The following is a 20690-nucleotide window of genomic DNA, read 5'->3' on the forward strand; positions in this document are numbered from 1 at the left end:
GTGTACATTAAAGTTCTTTTCAAGGAGCACTATATGGCATTGTGACCAAATCTGTCAGAAATTATATCCTTCCTTGCAATATCTTCAAGAAAATTGTATATTGTTTAAGATTTAGGGATAAGAGAGATGGACAGACATGAAAGGCAAACATGGCTTCTTACTGTACTTTGCTATAGCCTAAAGGACTCAGAGGACCTTTCTTTCTAGACTGACATAGAAGTGTGATTGTAGAGCCCTATGTGAACTGATAATCTTAGGGTAAAACCCCACGGAATCCTCAGCTTCAAATGGTTCTTGATAAAAAGTCCAGGCAAAGAGAAAACTACTTCACTAAATGAGTCCCTTTTACATCCAGGCAAAGAGAGAACTACTTCCATTAAATGAGTCCCTTTTACAACTATAATTCTCAAACTTATTGAATTGGAAATTCAATGAATTGGAATTCAATTCCTGTTGGCAGGAAAAATTGAAACCCCATTTTTCCTGCCAACACACACATAGAAACACTTGATAGTTGTACTTTTAATGTCTTTTATAAGAGAAAATAAATAAGTGAAGGTAATAAAATTTCAGTGACATTTGTAAATAAAGTGTATTGAAATAATCACCAATAGTATTTATAAACATTTGAAAAATATCAATATATGAGTGGGTGAATGTGTGTGTAAAACATTATTTATTCAATCCAAGCCAGTGCATAATACACTTTTGGGTTTTTGAAAACTTGTGATAACTATAAAACCCTTATCCTTTTGCCAGATTCCCCATACACTGGCTCAGAACCTTTCTTAGTATCCATGGGGCACTGTAGGATGCCTACCTAGACAGTACCTGCTAAGAAGAAATTTAGGAATTGGAGGGGTGTTCTTAATCAGTGATGCACAGACCTTGTTTCTCATTGCCTTTTGTTCCTGGAAACTTCTATCATTCTCTTAGGAAGTCATCCAGATACTTGGTCTTGTCTTCGGTTGTTCTCTGCCAGACACTTAGCTGTCACTGCAGCTGCCACAGTGATTTACTTCTTCACAAGATCTTGTTCTATAGATAGATTGTACGGAGAAAACCTTTCCTTTTTTCTTTTCATATACATCACATTTATATATCTTTATATGTTTTTAAAATACAAGTAAATCATTTGGATATAATAAAAGTCCCAGCAACTCCAAGAAATTTCTGATTTAAATACCTACAACTACATTTTCAAGTTTTTTTTTTAAACTGGGCAATATTTGAAGATATAATAGGCACCAAAGGTCATGTGATATGAGAAAAGAGATTTTGTTGATTTAGACTAGATGAAAAAAGCAGTAAACATCCTATTTTTTGGACTGCCAAGAAAATGCAGTATTTTTCTATTACTTTGAACAGTCCTTTAAAATACAGAGATCCTATACAAAACACATCCATGCTGGACTTGTGGGGAAAAAAAGTAACAATAATCCCCAGAATCCAACAAAGCAAACTGAATCTGAAGGCCAGAGTGATAAGGTCAAGTTGAGAATGAGAACACCTTCAGTGTGTTTGCCAGTATCCGTAAATTCAAGATTTGGTTTTCAATGGTGATGGAAAGGGAGGCAAGCTCTGGATTTAGGTTATAGGACAAGATGGAACCACATCCAACCACAGTGCTGGGACCCTAGAAAAGTGATACTCAAAATGAAATCAGGGACTGGAAATAATCTGCCTTTGGCAGACAGAGATGCTTAGGACATTGAACTGTCTCAGAGTAATTGCTGGCTAGAGAGAAAGAGTTCTCCTTCGAGTTTGTAACCACAGTCTTTCCCTCAAGTGTGTTTAGAGTTCAGACCTAAAATACTTCCCTGACCAGAAAACCCTATAGCAAGAAATAAACTTAAAATGGCCTTTGATTGATAGCATCCCAGAATGCCTGGCAGAAGCAAACACAAATGCTGTCCGGAGGGACATACCCTCAACCTAAGGGTCACCGGATTTTAACAGATAAAGACCACCAAACATGAGCCCATAACTCCAAAGAAACAAGAGCCATGAGCAGGAGACAGGAGAAACCACAAATAGCAGAATTAGATTTCAAAAAAACTTAAGACAATGATTTATCAGATGAGGTAAATTATATAAATGTCTAGCATATTTTTTAAATAGCTCTAAGCAACATGAGTAAAAAATAAGATTTTATCAAAAATTAAGCATAATTGAAAAGAACCAAATAAAAACTTACAAAAGCTTAAAATATTAATGGAAATTAAAAACTCAAATGATCCGATTAACAGGTTCCTACCTGAAGGTAATTGATAGCTGATTCTAAAGAGTTTGCAAATGGTGCAATACAGAGAGATGGAAATAGCTAAGAGATGTGAAAAATAGTCTGTTATACATCTAATTGGATTTGTAAATTTTCACTTAATAACAAATGAGAAATAAAGTCATTTTCAATCAAATGTAAAAGAAGAATTTACCATCATCAGGTCCTCTGAAGGTCAGAAAGCATGAAAAGTCAAGTAATCATTAAGAATGTATAAAACTAAACCATACTCATGTGTTAAATAATAATGATTCCATATCAAGCTTTAAAGCCAAGACACAAATAAAAAACTTACACATAACATGTGAGACAGGAGCATTCTGCAGGACTCGTTATTCAGTAGGAGGGAAAACATACAGATAAACTTTAGATTGTGTTCAATGTACGTGATAGAACTGTTAAGGATAACCACTAGGGGGATAGAAATAGTATTCATAACTTCTATGATGATACAAGGGGAAAATCATTAATCCAAAACATGTAAGAAAATATAGGGGGGGAAATGAGAAGCAAGATAAAAAGCAATGCCCAAAATAAAATGATGAAGTATATTCACATATGTTTTTAAATATATATATTAAATATATAATTAATAACAAATATTAATAGATAAATATATTAGTATATCATAATGGTCATTAAACTATAATAAATGATAAATAGCAATGAATATTAAGAAGCAGACTTGTCTTTTAAAAAGGTGATATAAGGGAAGGTTAAGAAAATCCAGTTGGGGTACTTTTTATGGGGATACTCCTCATACCTAAGAATAGACTGTTTAAAAGTACAAATATGAATATACCAGGCAAATGCTTATTTTATTTATTTTTTTCTTCCTTCTTTTAAACTAAGGTATAATTGGCATATAACATTATATACATTTAAAGTGCAAGGTATTTATTTATTTGATACATTTATATATTGCAATATGATTACCACCATAGTGTTATCTAAATTTCCATCATGTTATATAATTACCTTTATGACTGTGTGTATGTGCACGTGTATGTTGAGAACATTTAAGATCTAGTCTCGTAGCACCTGTGAAATAATACTACAGTGTTGTTCACTATAAATCACAATGCTGTGCATTAGCTCTCCAGAGGATGCTTGTCTTCTGCCCTTTGATCAACATCTCCCTTATTTCCCCACCCCTGGCAAATTTAAAAAAGCTTTTATAGCTATATGAAGACTAAATTAATTTTAAAATAAAAAAGAATTATTACAGATAAAGAAGATCACTTCAAATTCATAAAAGGTCCTATTTTCTAGGAACATAATTATTTTAAACTTGTATACACTCATCATGTCCCTCATAAGTCTCAAAATTGGTAAAATACAGTGATAGAATTATAAGAATGTACTGGATGTTGGAGTGTAAAAGTGCTTATCCACTTTGTAGAGTTTGGCCATTCCTAGAAGAGTTGAAGTTGCAATCCCACTTCTAGATACACATGCCACAGAAATTACACCTACCTGCATTCAAGTATACAGTGTACAAAAAAACCAAAGCAACATTATTTGTAAGAGTGAAAAATTGAAAAACATGAACTACCCATCACTGGATACTATATATAAGCAGATTGGGGTATAGCCGTTGAATGTAATATGATATGGTATTAACAATGAATGAGTAGAAACTACATGTGTTCACAAAATGAAATTGAGGGCTAGAAGCTCAAAAGATAATGTTGAGCAAAAATACATCAATTTCAAAAAAACTCACAAAGTTTGCATACAGTATGACACTATTTAAATAGGTTTAAAAGGCAACATAATATTATGTCTTACTTAGAGATCCTTCCATACATGGGCAGCAAAAATATAGAGAAAAGCCAGGGAATGATAAACTCCATTCCCAGCACTAGTGGTCACCTCTGGGATGTATACAGACGAGGTGCTGAGGTACTGCACTTAGGGAGTGGGGGTGGGGGTGTGTTGAAAGTCACACCTGTACTGGGCATGTTTGATTCCTTAAGACCTAGTTGGTAGGCACACACATGTCAGTTTGATTTTGTAGGTCTGGAAATTTTTGTAATACTCTTAAATACTAAGGAGAAAATATGCATGGAATTTATCTACATAACAGGAAATTAAATACACACTATCTCAATCTAAAAAAACTATAACATTTTTGAAGATGTATCTGGAAAAAATTTTACTGCAAGTTTACTTTAAACAAATAGTTTAATTTTCCCCAAATCTTTTTATTTATGCACTGTTTAGTAATGGCCAGCTGGGTTTGTTTGTTTTTTGTTTGTTTGTTTTGAGGAGGTGTTTTAGTGGAACAATTTTTTTTAAACAATTTTAATTTATTTTGCAATTCTTTCCAAGTGAAAAGGATGGTAATGTAAGTACCTAGTATCAAAGGTGGCTAGGGAATGTGGACAGTTTTTCTTTCTGTAGGAATTTTTTCTTTTTCCTTAAGAGTCTGTGACAAACAATTTATAAATATGCTTCATTTAAGAAAGTAGTTTAGATTTTAGAAAAGAACATTCTACATAGGATAGAAAGATTGGGCAATAGAGATGAAAATCTTAAATCACAGTTGAGCTGTATTGCTTTTTATACATATCCCCAATATCTGATGGAAATGTTGTTCTGAAGTTTTCGTTCTCTGAGATAGTAAGCAGTTTGCACCATCTAGATCAGGGATCCCAAACTCTCTTAGTCCGTGATGCCCTTAGTGTCAGTAAATTTTTGTGGCCCACCAAGACCAAAAGAAAACCTAGAGTTCAGTTCTTTTAGTAGTTAGATCATGTCAGTCATTCACAACCTAGCTTTGCTAAGGTATGACTTAGTTAAAAGAACTGCAAGGTGCCTGGTTAGGGGCCCAACAGGTTAGGTGTCTGCCTTTGGCTCAGTCACTATCCCAGGGTTTTGAGATGGAGCCCCAAATCAGGCTCCCTGCTCTGCGGGCAGCCTGCTTTTCCCTCTCCCTCTGCTTTTCCTCCTGCTTATACTCTCCCACTCCCTTGCTCTTTGTCTGTCTCAGTCTCTCTCTCTCAAATCAACAAATAAAAATAAAATAAAAAAATAAGAGAACTACAGTACATGTTGGAACTATGAACTACCACGAGCAAGTGGTTCAGTTTGTCAGGCGGACACTGAGTGTTGCTGTTTCTCCTGAAAACTTAAAAGAAAATAACTCATGGCACTGCTCTGGATTGGCTGCGGCACCCTACAGAAGCTCGGTAAAATATCCCCACGCGTATACCTTAGTGAGGAGGGCTCTCAGTTCACCCAGATTCATGGCGATCTCTTTTCGTTGACTGCAGGAGAAGCCATACAAGTGCTCCGAGTGCAGCAAAGCCTTCAGCCAGAAGCGAGGCCTGGATGAGCACAAGAGGACGCATACCGGAGAAAAACCTTTTCAGTGTGATGTGAGTTTGGTTTCTCTTTTCTTTCCCCAGTGTCTTCCAGTAACAGATGTGTGTGTAGCGGGTGTGTCTGGGTCTGTGCAACTATGTGTATATATATGAATGTGTGTGTGTTTTGCAGTGCTGGTCATTCTATTAATGCCTTGTGCTGCTTATATCCTTTGATTGTGTAATCCATGTAACCACTTTGTAGTAATTCTGTTCATCCTAGTTTACTGCAGCAAATAAACAGAATTTTTTTAGGGCATGCTTGCAACCTTCTTTAATGTAATTGTGATGTTCTCACAAGGTGTAAGTGCGTGACGACTCAAGGCAGCTTTCATGTGTCCACCCAAATCTTTGACAGGTTACTGACAGCTAAACCAGAGATGTAATTGATCAGAGCTATTATTTATTTTGTTATAGCCTAACCATGAATTTCTAAAACATAAACAAACTCCTTTGTTTAAAAAATATTGCTAATTGTTTAGATTTTCTGCTTGTGACATTTGAATTGAAATGAAATTATCAACATAGTTTACACTATTTATGAAAGGAAAAATACAACCACTGTCAGTAAAATCAATCTGAGTGTTAATTAATTAAGGAAAGAATTGGTTTCTTGATGAACAGTGTCACAATTCTGTGTAAGATTGACAGTTGACAGAAGATTGACACAGCTTTAGGGAAAACATTATTTCTAACACAAAAATAGCAAAAAGAGTATTAATGTAGTTCAGCAGAAGAAGAAACATTAAAGTTGTAGTGTGTGAAATTGCATAGTATAGAATTCTCTTTAAAATGTAGAGGGAAACTCAGTACTTAGTCCCATTGGCATATCCCAATGGAAAAGGTATGGGGTAAGCAATCCACATGAAAGGAAACTCACATACACGAGATGTTTTCCTTGTCCTTCCATGAAACTTTGGTGGTAAGGTTAAGGCAACAATGTACTCCCAGTGAGCCTACTCATAAAAATACCTGTATGAACAGTGAACTTCTTTAAGGCAAGAAGTACTTGTGGAGAAAGAAATGTACACATGTAGAGCTCTATCCTGAACTGGAGGTAGAGCGAGCCCCAGCTTAATAATTTGTTGGTTTAATTCATTGGTGCTTTTATTGGAAACATTTTTTTTATTATAGACAGAACCTGTTTAGATCACTTAATTGTACAGCTACACAAATAACTGACGGGAGATAGAAAATAATATGAACTGTGTATGGACACCTTCCTACCATCACATTCAACTCAACTTTCATTTATGCTAAATATTTTTGTTGACTACTTCCTAAGCTTAAGTGGACCATAATGTTATTTTAAAAAAACAAAAACTAAAACAAAAAAAAATCCTGAAAAAACCTCTAATGTTACAGGCATGATTTTTTCTTTTTTTTTTAATATTTTATTTATTTATTCATGAGAGACAGAGAGAGAAAGAGAGAGAGAGAGAGAGAGAGAAAGGTAGAGACACAGCAGAGAGAGAAGCAGGCTCCATGCAGGGAGCCTGATGTGGGACTGGATCCTGAGACCCCAGGATCACACCCTGGGCTGATGGCCGCGCTTAAACCACTGAGGCATCCAGGCTGCCCAATTTTTTTCTATTTACTTCTATCTCATTTATTTCTGTCACATTTTCAGAACTCTCTGATCCTTATCTATGGCTCAAACTGGTCCATTGAGTAGAGCTTTTAATTTAATGCCTTCAAAACCTCCCTGAAATGCAACCTGCTCTGTAGAGAACTGGCCGTCTTTGTTCCAAAATTTAAACTCTTAATCTACTCATTCTGGATAGAAGTCATCCTTTCTCACCCACTCCCAGTATTTCTCCTTCCTAAATAGCATTAAACTCCATTACTTCATCTCACTTTCTACTCCCACTAGCAGTGCGCAGCCTGCACCCTCCCTGTGTTTTATTACAGTCCATCTCCAATATATGTGTTCTTCACACTCCCAAGGTAATGATTTTTTTTGAGATGAAATTCACATAACATAAAATCAATCATTGTAAAGTGAACAATGCAGGGGCGCCTGGGTGGCTCAGTCAGTTAAAGGTCTGCCTTCGGCTCGGGTCATGATGTCAGGGTCCTGGGATCGAGTCCTACATTGGGCTCCTGCATAGAGAGTAGTCTGCTTCTCCCTCTGCCCCTCCCCATGTTCGTGCTCACATGCCTGTGCATTCTCTCTATCTCTCTCTCTCAAATAAATAAATAAAATCTTAAAAAAATAAAGTGAACAGTTCATTGGCATGGAGTACATTAACAATGTGCAACCATATCCTTTATCTCATGTCCAGACATTAATATTCCCAAATAAAATCCCATGCCAATTAAGGAATCATTCCCTACTCTACACAGATCCTGACAATACTAATCTTCTTTCATTTCTACAGATTTACCTATTCTGGATATTTCATGTAAATGAATCATACAATATGTGACCTTTGTGACTAGGTCCTTAGCATAATGTTTTTAAGGTTTATCTACATTGTAGCATGTGTCAATACATCATTCCTCTTTGGCTGAATGATATTCTGTTGTATGGATATACCACAATTTGTTTATTCATTATTGATGAACATTTGGGTTGTTTCTCCCTTTTGGCTATTGTGAATTGCTTTGAGACTAACAGGTGCATACAAGTATTTAAGTACCTATTTTAAATTCTTTGAGGTATATCCCGAGGAGTAGAATTGCTTGTGTCATATGGTGATGACTTTTCAAGGAATTGCTTTACTATTTTTCATAATAGCTGCACCATTTTATATTCCGGCCAGGAGTGCCTGCAACTGCCAGTTTTTTCACATCTTTGTCAATGCTTGTAATGTTCTGCTTTTTAAAATTATAGTCACCTTAGGGCGAGTGAAATGATATCTCCTTGTAGTTTTGATTTAAAGTTCCCAAAGGATTAATAATATTGAGCATCTTTCTATGTACTTGCTTGTTGGTATTTGTATCTTCTCTGGAGAAATGTCTGTTCAACACCTCTTCCCATTTTAAAATTTCGTTGTTTGTCTTTTGTTTTGTTGTTATATTTGTCTTTTGTTTCATTGCTATTGTAAATGATTGAATGTTAAGAGTACTTTGTTAATTCTAGATACTAGACTCTTACCAGATATATGATATACAAATATCTTCTTACATTCCATAAGTTGTCTTTTCCCTTTTTAAATAATATCCTCTGATGCACAAAACTTTTCAATGTTAAGGGCACCTGGCTGGCTTAGTCAGCAGAGCATGAAACTCTTGGTCTGGGGGTTGTGAGTTTGAGCACCTATGTTGGATGCAAAGATTATTTTAAAAAAATATCATCTTAAAAAAAGACTTTTCCATGTTGACATCCAATTTATTTGCTTTTATTTCTTTTTCTCAGCATACTTTTGGTGTCAGATCTAAGAATTGCCAATTTTAAGGTCATGAAGATTTACTCTCATGGTTTTTTTCTAAGTTTGATAGTTTTAACTCTTACATTTAGGTCTTTGACCTACTTTAAGTTAATTTTTGTATAGTATGAAGTTGAGGTCCATTCTTTGCATTACTTTTCTATCTTTCACCATTCAATGTGATGTTATGTGTGAGTTTTTCATAAATACCCTTTATTATGTTAAGGAAGTTCCCTTCTATCCTAGTTTTCTGAGTATTTTTATCAAAACAGGGTATTGAATTTTGTCAAAGGTTTTGCTTCATCAACTCCGATGATCTTTTTTTTAATCTTTTGTTTTATTATTCCACTATATTACATTGTTTGATTTTATAATGTGAAATTACCATTGCAGTCTGGATAAATATCATTTGGTCATGACTTATAATCCTTTTAATATACTTTAGAACAAAAGTTTTTGTTTTTTGTTTGAAGATTTTTGCATCTGTATTCAAAAGGAATATTGACCTATATAGTTTTCTTATAATATGTTTGTCTGGCTTTGTTATTAATGTAATGTTGCCTTCACAGAATAAATTAGGAAGTGTTTCCTCTTCTATTTTTTGGGAAAATTTGAGGGGATTAGTGTTAATTCATCTTTAAATGGTGGAATTTATCAGTGAAACTCTCTGGTTTCAGGCTTTTCTTTGTTGGGAAGTTTTTTCCTTGACATAATCTCTTTAGTTGTTACGGTCTCTGGAATTTTTCTATTTCTTCTTGAATCAGTTTTGGTTATTTGTGTGCCTCTAAGAACATGTCCATTTCATCTAAGTTATCTGATTTGTTGGCTGCCATCAATATGCTATGAAGGCACAAACACGAGGTGTGTCCTTCCAGTGTCAGCTCTATTCAATCATAAAGCCAAGTTATTTTTTTAATAAATTTACTTTTTATTGGTGTTCAATTTGTCAACATACAGAATAACACCCAGTGCTCATCCCGTCAAGTGCCCACCTCCGTGCCCGCCACTCAGTCACCCCCACCCCTGCCCACCACCCCTAGTTCGTTTCCCAGAGTTAGGAGTCTCTCATGTTCTGTCTCCCTTTCTGATATTTCCCACTCATTTTTTCTCCTTTCCCCTTTATTCCCTTTCACTATTTTTTATATTCCCCAAATGAATGAGACCATATAATGTTTGTCCTTCTCCGATTGACTTATTTCACTCAGCATAATACCCTCCAGTTCCATCCATGTCAAAGCAAATGGTGTGTATTTGTCATTTCTAATGGCTGAGTAATATTCCATTGTATACATAAACCACAACTTCTTTATCCATTCATCTTTCGGTGGACACTGAGGCTCCTTCCACAGTTTGGCTATTGTGGACATTGCTGCTATAAACATCAGGGTGCAGGTGTCCCAGTGTTTCATTGCATCTGTATCTTTGGGGTAATTCCCCAGCAGTGCAATTGCTGGGTCGTAGGGCAGGTCTATTTTTAACTCTTTGAGGAACCTCCACACAGTTTTCCAGAGTGGCTACACCAGTTCACATTCCCACCAACAGTGCAAGAGGGTTCCCCTTTCTCCACATCCTCTCCAACATTTGTGGTTTCCTGCCTTGTTAATTTTCCCCATTCTCACTGGTGTGAGGTGGTATCTCATTGTGGTTTTGATTTGTATTTCCCTGATGGCAAGTGATGCGGAGCATTTTCTCATGTGCTTGTTGATAAAGCCAAGTTAAATCACAATTATAAAGCAGGTTCAGGATTCCAGATCCAGGGACAATTTACTATGTGATTAAAATTGGCTTCTTACACAGCACACAAAGCAGGACAGAAGACAAGCCAAACACACCAAAAACAAGAAAACATAAGGCTACAGGAAGTTAACCAACCAAACTCGAAGTCAGTCTGTGGGCGCTCAGTTGAGATAAGGCCTGGATCTGGTCCAGGTCAGCTCCTGTGGCACTTACTGCTTCTAATGTTCAAGCAGTGAAGGATTTTGGTTCTCTTCGGAGATCAATGAGTAGAGCCTTTGGTGACAATTGTCTTTTGTAAGTGGTCAGAGAAGGAGTCTGTTTCCTGAATCAGTGGTGCTGATCTGCATCTCTGTCCCTTGTTCTGTGTGGTTTCATACACTACTTCCTCTGCATCCCTTGTTCCCACTGCCTAGCATTTACACACACACACACACACACACACACACACACACATGAACACTCACGTGCATGCACACACACAGATGCATACACATGACATTTGAGTTGCACTTGAGTGGCATGAGCAAAATTGTAAAGAAAAAACTGATGTATGTTAATCTTGGTTCTTTACAATTTTGCTCAAACGCCACTTCATTCATTAACACTAGGCTCTTAGGCCTGGTCATGGGATGACCATGCCATGAAGCTCCCCCGGCATGCCATAGCTATTGAACTTCAAATATCTTTGCTCTTATCCCTATGGTGATGACTTCCAGATCTCTTTCTCCTGCCTAGATCTTTCTTCTGAAATTTTTTGAGGCAAATTTTTTGAGCTGCCTGTCACACATCTCTCCTGTGTTCTAGATTGAAATCAGTATCTCCCCCAGTATTGTCAGTCACTGAACATGATCCCTATACATCTCTCTATAGCTATGTATACATCTCTATACATCTCTCTCTGGGCTCCACCATGTCCAAATAACCCAAACTAAAGCTCTGAGCCACATGCCAAACACCTTTCCTTAAGCCATGACCAACAGCATCATCTAGTTGAGCTTCTGTTGTGAGAAAGATCTAGTGATCCAGTTTGTATATATTTTCTCTGATCCTCACTACATCCCAGAGATATCCAGATGTTTCCACCTATCTGAAGCAACTGAGTCTCACTGAAGTTGAGTGACTTGCCTCTTCTCCACTATTTACAACTGGCCAACTCAGGATTCTAGGATTCAAAGCCAAGTAGCCCCCATTTCAGTCCCCGTAATTCCTGACAGTCTTCATTCTGTATATTTCTCAAACTTATTATCCTCTCTAAATTTCCTTTAAAAGAGAATAAAGGTTTATTTACTTATTCATGAGAGACACAGACTGAGAGAGAAAGAGAGGCAGAGACACAGGCAAAGGGAGAAGCAGGCTCCTCGCAGGGAACCCAATGTGGGACTCGGTCCCGGATTCTGGGATCACAACCTGAGCCAAAGGCAGGCGCTCAACCGCTAAGCCACCCAGGGGTCCCTCCTCTCTAAATTTCCATTGCCACCTTTACTCCTTTCTTTTTCTCATTCTGACATCCAAACCAGTAGCAAATCTGATTGGCCCTACATTTAAAATAAGCTGAGAATCTGAACACTTTTCATATCTCCCCAGCAATCAGCTTAGTGTCCTGCAATAATGTAGTAGTTTCTTAATTTATCCGTCTTCTACCATTGCTCCTCACAGTCTGTCCTAAGCTGCCCACCTCTGAGTCAGATTTTATATGTTTTAGGTGTAGGTTGTATATAGATTATATTTTACTCATTTACTTAAACCCTCCAATGATTGTTCATCCCATTTAGAGTGAAAACCAAAGTTTTACCACAGTCTAAAAGTCCCTACAGATCTGTACCCCCATCCTCCTATCCCAACCGTTGTGACTTTACCACCCATGTCCACCTCATTCTGGCCATATCACTTCCTTGCTGTTTTTCAGATACACTAAGTAATTTCCAATGAGTAGGGGGTTTTGTTTGTTTGTTTGTTTGTTTTGTTTTGTTTTGGCAGCTTCCCTGGCCTGAGACCCCCTTCACAGGTGCCTTTATGGCCTTCTCCTATACTTATTTCAGTTCTCTACTCAAATTCTTCTCTTTCTTATTTCCATTACTTTCTTAACCCCAACCCATATTCTTCTTCTCCTTCATGGCACTTATATCCACCTGAAATCTCACATATGTGCTTGTTTAATTATTTATCTTGTATTATAAGCTCTGTGACGACAGTTTTTTTCTTATGGTCAATTGCTGTGTCCCCAGGTCTAGAACCTTGCCTGGCAGATAAGAACATTTAGTGAATATTTTGAAAAGCATGAATCAATGAGCACTATCTTAATTCATGTTCAAATTATTTCTGGCTTGGAGTGGAATAATCGTATTGGCCTTGCTGACTCCAGTTTCATATTCTCCAGCTTGCTGACTAAATGATATTTTAGCTTTAGCCTCTAACTTAGAATCCTTTAATTAATTCCCACTACTTGCAGAAGATGCTTCCAGTTTCTTCTTCTGATTACCGAGATCATCAGGGTTTAGCTTCAATTTTAACTTCTTTTTCAAATTATTTCCCTTATTTAAATTTATTTCAATTTGTTGCTCTAATAATCTGTTTCTTCAGCCTTAGTAAACTGTTTTCAGTTCCCCACATGAGCCTTGCTTGTCATACCTCTGTACTTTTGCACATTCTCTTCCCTCTCCGTGGGATATCATTCTCCACCTTATGACATGAGAACACCCATACATCCAGGAAGACTTGATTGCATTCTCATCTGTTCCTTCTCCTAGCATTATGTTCATGGCATTGAAAATATTTCTTTTTTTTTTCTTTTTTAATTTTTTTTAATTTTTATTTTTTGAAAATATTTCTTTTTAGTACCGGACTCCACAGGGCAGGACAGAATGCTTTGTCGTTCTGTTGCTAACTGAAGTGACAGGCACATTGCATGTGATTGATAAATATTAACTGAAGATTTTTGTGTAGAATTCTAATGTTATTTCTCAAGATTCTTTGTTAAATGTGTTGTTTCACTTCACTTTAAAATAAAATCAGTTTACTGCTGCCTTAGAGAAAGAATAAATATTTTCCTATTCTTTGGCATGTGAATTAATACTAATTTGAAGTAGGTTGAAGGGTTGGCTAAGAACTGCAGGTGGAAAGAAAGAAAAGGAAGCATCCCTGTTGTACTCTTTGGATTCTTTCTTGTTCTCTAGTAATTCTAAAATGACCATGAATGTCCTCGCATTTGACTGATTTATGCAAAACATTAGTTTCAAATTTCTTAATGACTACATTTAAGTTTTTTTTTTTTTTTTAAAAGATTTTATTTACTTATTCATGAGAGAGAAAGACAGGCAGAGACACAAGCAGAGGGAGAAGCAGGCTCCATTTAAGTTCATGAAAACGTGATGTGTAGGTAGTCACTTTCACAAATGTGACATCAGCTGCTTCTACTGACATTTAATCCTCTACCTGACCCTCATTCAACAATCTCTTGGGTTGTTCTCATCCCAGTTCCTATGTGGAGCTTCTACGACTTCTTAATTCAGTGTCATTGTCAATGAAGTCAATGACTTCAGCGTTTTGCTCAACTTCCTTTCATTTCTCCAGCTTGCTGCTGCTGTGATTTCCCCATGGTGACCATGTAAATGAACTTGAACTTGAGAGTTCAGCACTGGTGAGCTGAACTGAGAACCTCCTTTATATTCTCAGAGGTTTTTATTTCTTAAAAACAGTGTCAGCCAGGCAAATGTCAACTCACATATCTTTCTTTATTTGAAGTTTGAGTCTTTAATAATGGTCTGTCCTTGGGGTTGTAAAGACTATGAACCCAGACTGCGTGGGTTTAAGTCCTGGAAACCACTACTTAGTTCTGTGACCTTGGGAAACCTGCTTGAGACACTGATGTCAATGTGTCAGTTTCCTTCTGTAAGATGGGGTTCATAATACTAGTATCTGCCTAAAAGGATGATGTGAGGATTGCACAAGTTAATGATTGTGAATTGCAAAGAATGGTTCCTGGCACATAATGAAAGCTGATATTTGCCCTTCGACCTAGTCCCTGTGCTGAACACTGAAATGAGACAGTGAATAAGACACTATGTCCTCTGTGCTCACAGAAGTCACATTCCTGTGGGGTACAGACATTGAACAAATAAACCTGAATAAATACCTAATTGCATTTTATGATACAGCCCATGAATAATTTTAAAAAGGGGGGGGAAGCATAAAAGAATACTTAAGGTAGAAGTCTCTGAAAAAGTAGCTGTAAGGAACCTAAAATATGAGAAGGAGTCAGCCATGGAGAAGAGAACATTCCAGGCTCAGGGAACAGCATAATTTTGTTTTTTTTTTTAATTTTTATTTATTTATGATAGTCACAGAGAGAGAGAGAGAGGCAGAGACACAGGCAGAGGGAGAAGCAGGCTCCATGCACCGGGAGCCCGACGTGGGACTCGATCCCGGGTCTCCAGGATCATGCCCTGGGCCAAAGGCAGGCGCTAAACCGCTGCGCCACCCAGGGATCCCCCAGGGAACAGCATAAATCAAGATCTGTAGGTGGGAAGGAGCCTGAGTATTAGGGGAGGTAAGAAGGCAAGTAGAGCCAGAGCATAGTGAGAAAGAAGGGAGGCAGATGAAGTTAGCAAATTGATGGGCCTTTCAACCATGGCAAGGAATTTATTTTGAATCTACATTCAATGGGAGGCCAATGAAGAATTTGGTATCTGTTGTTTATTACATGAAGTTTAAAGAAAGAGCCAGGTAAATAGAAAACAGGGGGTACATTATAATTCTTTGTTATTTATGGTAACAAATTTTGATTATACTTACAAAACGTTTGGAAATGTAGAAGTTTTTTTTTTGTTTTGTTTTGTTTTGTTTTGTTTTGTTTTACTTGAAAATAACCTCTATAGTACCTTCTTCAATTTCTCTGGAGTTGTTTCACATGCTTTGGTATGTCTACATTGCTCACAGGACTTTTCCTATCTATCAAACATCTATCTTTCTTTCTTTAAGGCAATAGATATTTATGGAATGACTACTCTTGCCCTAATGTTTCTTAGATTAGTAAGGAGACAGACATAAAAAAAATCACCCAATAATTAATTATATTCAAGGTAAGTGTAATAAAGAAAAAGGAGGGATCCCTGGGTGGCGCAGCGGTTTGGCGCCTGCCTTTGGCCCAGGGCGCAATCCTGGAGACCCGGGATCGGATCCCACGTCAGGCTCCCGGTGCATGGAGCCTGCTTCTCTGCCTGTGTCTCTGCCTCTCTCCTCTCTCTCTCTCTCTCTCTCTGTGACTATCATAAATAAATAAAAATAAAAAAAAAAAGAAAGAAAAAGGAAAAGCTACTATGAAAGCATTTAACAGAGGACTTCTGGAAGACGGATCATATAGGCTTCCCCAAGGAATCAATAAGAGGAAGCTACATCATGAGAAGTGGGAAGGTACTGAGGCAGGAAGACCTTACATCTTCTGTGTTAATTTAATATATATATTTTTAAGATTTTATTTATTTATTCATGAGAGATAGAGAGAGAGAGGCAGAGACACAGGCAGAGGGAGAAGCAGGCTTCATGCAGGGAGCCCGACGTGGGACCGGATACTGGGTCTCCAGGATTACGCCCTGGGCCGAAGGTGGTGCTAAACTACAGAGCCACCTGGGCTGCCCCAATATTTTTAATTATTAGACTGTTCATGTGTGTTGGGCCAGGTGGCGATGTAGCAGAGCTTATATGAAGTCAACATATTAGACGCCTTAGTAAAATGAGTGTATATAATAAGACATAAAGAATTGGAATTGTGGGTAATAAACTTCCACCTAGGATGCTTAAAGCAGTGTTATTTTTTACATCACAAATAGGACTAAATTGAAGGGATCACTGGTGAGATGTGTCTTGTACTATTTATGTCATATGGACAGATGCCCTCTGGGCCATCTAGGGATTTTGTTTATGAGGTTTAATATGAAATTGTCAGTACACTCCATCATGGGAAGAAAGATATTGTTCCCAAGGAGTTGTTTCTCTAGACATGTTTAAATACAGTAATAGAGGGGAAGACAGAGTGGTTACGGTACAAAGGATACACACATTAAATGCATCGGCTTTTGGTAACTATAATTAATTTTCTTTACCCTTTAGTTGGGATGTTAAATTCCATTTATTTCAAGCAATTTCTGCTCTTATGCCCATCAGGACATACTTGGTAATAGGAATATGCATAATGTATATTGTATAAATGATAAATTGGCATATCTTCAGATTTTTCAGTATAATATAATTGGTATCTTTGGATCTTTTCTAGGTGTGTGACTTGGCTTTTAGCCTAAAGAAAATGTTGATCCGACACAAGATGACTCACAATCCCAATCGTCCACTGGCAGAATGCCAGTTTTGCCATAAGAAGTTTACAAGGAATGACTACCTCAAAGTGCACATGGACAATATCCACGGTGAAGCTGACAGCTAATGGTAGCTGTAAAGGAATTAAACCATTTAGAAGGGCTCCTAATATGAAACCCAGATTTCTCTCACCTGATTAGCATAGCAGAAGTATCTAAAAGTAATTCACTGGTCTCATAGTTCTTATTTGCCTACCTTTAGAGTTTGTAGATGCTTATGCAAAAAAAAAAAATTAAAAAAAAAGAAGAAGAAAGAAGGAAGGAAAATAAGTCCTACTTTACCAAAAAAATGGTACAAATGGAAAAAAAAATTCATAGCCTTGCAAAATATTACTTGTGCTCTGTTTTATAAAATAGAAAAAAGAGTCATGGCTTTCCTTCTTGGCCACCTCTCTGTAATGAAGTTTATTAATAAGCTCTTTATTAGGCCTTTTTACTTTTTTGTCATCTTTGTGTGTGTGTGTATGTGTGTGTGCATGCATGCACATGCTGGTCATTACAACTGGCTATTACTGATTTAGCCAGAAAGAAATTAATATACCAAAATATGTCATTGCAGATGAGGTAAGGTCAAGAGTTTTTAAAATATTAAGCATGATAACACAATAAAACTTGCTATTTTATGAAACAGACCAAAAGTTAATCTTATTTATAGCTCCCCACAACAGTTCAGTTTAAAATAAAGATGTGTTTAAGAACTGAAGCATCTATTGAATTGTTGCTCATTTTAGACAATTCTTAAGAAACATTATTTCCTCTCATCATTCAGATGCAGACATTCATGGCCTGCAATACTTTCACAAGATCTATACAAGACCATACACTTAAATATATATCAAACTGATCATAATGAGTTTTTACTAGTTATCTTTAGGAATTAACAATATACAAATATATGTAACTAAAAATTAAAACAAAATTGGTTCTCAATATGTGTTGATTGACAGAGTGTCTGCACATAGTGGCATTACAATACTAATTATGATGAGCCCTTTACCTTCTCATTCCATAAAAGTGCACAGGACATGTTGATGCAGATATAATAGAGTCCTCAGAGCATTAACATTCTGTTTTGCAAAAGACATTTCCCAGAATCTTGGCAGTAGATGATTCTGAAACACTTTTGAATTACCCTCAATTGTCCTATATAATTAGGAATCCAGAATAAAAAGTACAAATCTGGCAATTGTTATGATTGAAATGATCACTGATGCTTAAGGGAAATGGAAGCAAGAAGCTTAATTTCTTCCTTTAGGTTATATTTCAGTAACATACTTGATAGCAGCACATAATGAGCAACTTGTTTTGGGAGAAGGTATGATAAAATATAATAGTGATGTCAAAATAGCATAAAGAAATCCAAAAACCAGAAGAAAATCCAACTGAAGTCCAAATCATGAAGTTTTCTACTTAGAGGTCAGTCAAATAAAGGAAGTATAATTTAAAGGAAGTTGGTCCTAATGATTTAAGTAAGAAGAAAGGTTATCTGAAGACACAGTTCTTTGAAGTCAGGAATCTTATTTTAGAATTATATTTTTGTTCAGTTCCAGTTTTAAAAAGAAACCTAAAGATTCAATATAGAGATTTAAATTCTGTAAAAATACTAAATTTGAAATTCATCAGAGAGAACTTTAAAAAATATAAATCTCAGATTATAATTTAGAAGATATCTAAATATGGTTGTATGTAGCATTTTTGTATCTGAAATTATAGACTATATTTTATAAAAATAGATTTTGGTCTTGTTTCTCACTATGTCGTTTGTTTCAACAGTATGTTTTTAGATCGAAAATGTTTTCGATTTAACGTGACAGTGTGCATAATATCATTTGAATATAAAAGGACAGCTGTAAAATTTGGTAGTGTGTATTATTTAAACACGTTCTGCTCGTTCCTTTGAATGCCACCTCCTCTCTGTGGGATGCTTCATATCCTGATTATGTGATGAATGTGAAATTTAAAAGGAAGCCAAATCCAATTTTGTATAATCTCAGTGACCCACAGTTTACAGGTCTGGTGTAATTGGAAATTACCCTTGAAACCATGTTGTCATCATGTTGCAGCATAAACTGATGAGGAAGAGGTGCGAGGCCTTATCAGGCTAAAGTTTCATAGTCAAGGAAGCTTTAGAAAGTGGTGTGGAAAGACCTACTGGTCCATGATATTTTCTTTTCAAAGCATTGAAACCAAAACAAATCCTTAGAAGACTATGTGCGGTTACCTTTATCCAAAAGGTGACTATTTAAAAACATTTCAGATATATTAGTATTCACATTCTACAATCTTTAAATCATTCGGCAATGTCAAAAAATGAGAATTGATTTTTTAAAGTTCAATTGAGAAATTAACATAGTCACTGAGGCAAAGTCCTATTGGCAAATTGAAGTATAGGTACCCACTTTGAAGTATATTTCTCTGCTTTTCTGCTATAAAAGATTATGGCTCAAGTACTTTCTTGGGAACAGGCTAAGCTCTCAGATACTCATGAAGTCAGGGCTATGTTAATTTTAAGAGGTATTCAATAGTATGGGTAGGTTCAGGTAGCCTCTTCTAATTATCTTTGTGTATTAACATTCAAGATATTTATATATTTTGAATTCCTTCTTGTCTTACAATCACAAGCTTATATTATTTTCAATCTTGTTTCTTCTTTTTTTTGGGGGGGGTGTTGTTTTTGGCTAGATGGGAAACTTTATTGGTTAATCATGATCAACAGTTGCAGGGTAAAAGTATTCATTGGTGATTCATTCTTAGAGTTATACAGGATAGTTAAATGCTGCTTTTTAAAAAAAGCTTTTATATATTTATTTTTGAGAGAGAGCACACGCACGAGCAGAAGGGAGGGGCGGGCAGAGGAAGAGGGAGAAGCAGACTCCCTGTGATATGGGACTCCATACCAGGATCCTGGAATCATGACCTGAGCTGAAGGCAGACACTTAATGTACTGAGCAACCCTGACACCCCTAAAATGCTACTTCTAAGAAACATATTTCTTATATCGTGTGTGTGTAAGTCTGCAGAGGATCATTTTTATTCAGTGCTTTAGGACACAAGTACCTTACTTTGCTCAAATTCTTCTGACTGTTGCAGCCAACTCATTGGGTAAGTATGAATGTGGATCACAGGTCTTACAAACCTTAATCTGTGCATGAAATTTTATATGCTTCTGTGTCTCCCAAAGCTGGAAAGGAAGGAAGGAAGGAAGATAGATACTGGAGATATTCAATTGTTTCTTTCACAAATCTAAACATTACTTATGAAAATTCATCTTGGGGCTTGTGAATATATGGAGATGAGTGGGTTAGGAGGAAATGTGCCTCTTTAAAACCATAAGATTTTATCATTAATATTGAGGGGTATTTTCATGTATATAAATGTAGCATTGTAAATATAGCAAAACTTCAATAGCATTCTAGTTTTTAAATAAATCTGTATAAATCATTGCTGCAGTTGGTGTTAGCATTGTATTTTACTATAAAACTAATTAGCACAGTATAGTAAAATCCAAATGAACTTTTTAAATTTGGTTTTGACAAAGAAGAAAATATAATTTCTCTTACTCCCAGTC

General features: G+C 36.3%; 1 protein-coding gene across 7 annotated transcripts in view; it reads left to right on the top strand.

Moving 5' to 3' along the window:
* The window catches only part of PRDM5 (PR/SET domain 5), a 200533-nt gene extending 181556 nt beyond the window's left edge, over positions 1–18977 (top strand). For 6 of the 7 annotated variants that reach the window (XM_038564767.1, XM_038564770.1, XM_038564772.1 and 3 more), the window contains 2 exons: positions 5560–5664; positions 17026–18977. In XM_038564767.1, coding sequence (XP_038420695.1) covers positions 5560–5664; positions 17026–17190 — 270 coding nt within the window. In that variant the 3' untranslated portion in view covers positions 17191–18977. The remainder of the gene's footprint in view (positions 1–5559; positions 5665–17025) is intronic. The other variant, XM_038564768.1, reaches the window with a different exon arrangement.
* Positions 18978–20690: the final 1713 nt, after the last annotated feature.

This window comes from Canis lupus, chromosome 19 (assembly GCF_011100685.1).
Source record: "Canis lupus familiaris isolate Mischka breed German Shepherd chromosome 19, alternate assembly UU_Cfam_GSD_1.0, whole genome shotgun sequence".
NCBI lineage: Eukaryota > Metazoa > Chordata > Mammalia > Carnivora > Canidae > Canis > Canis lupus.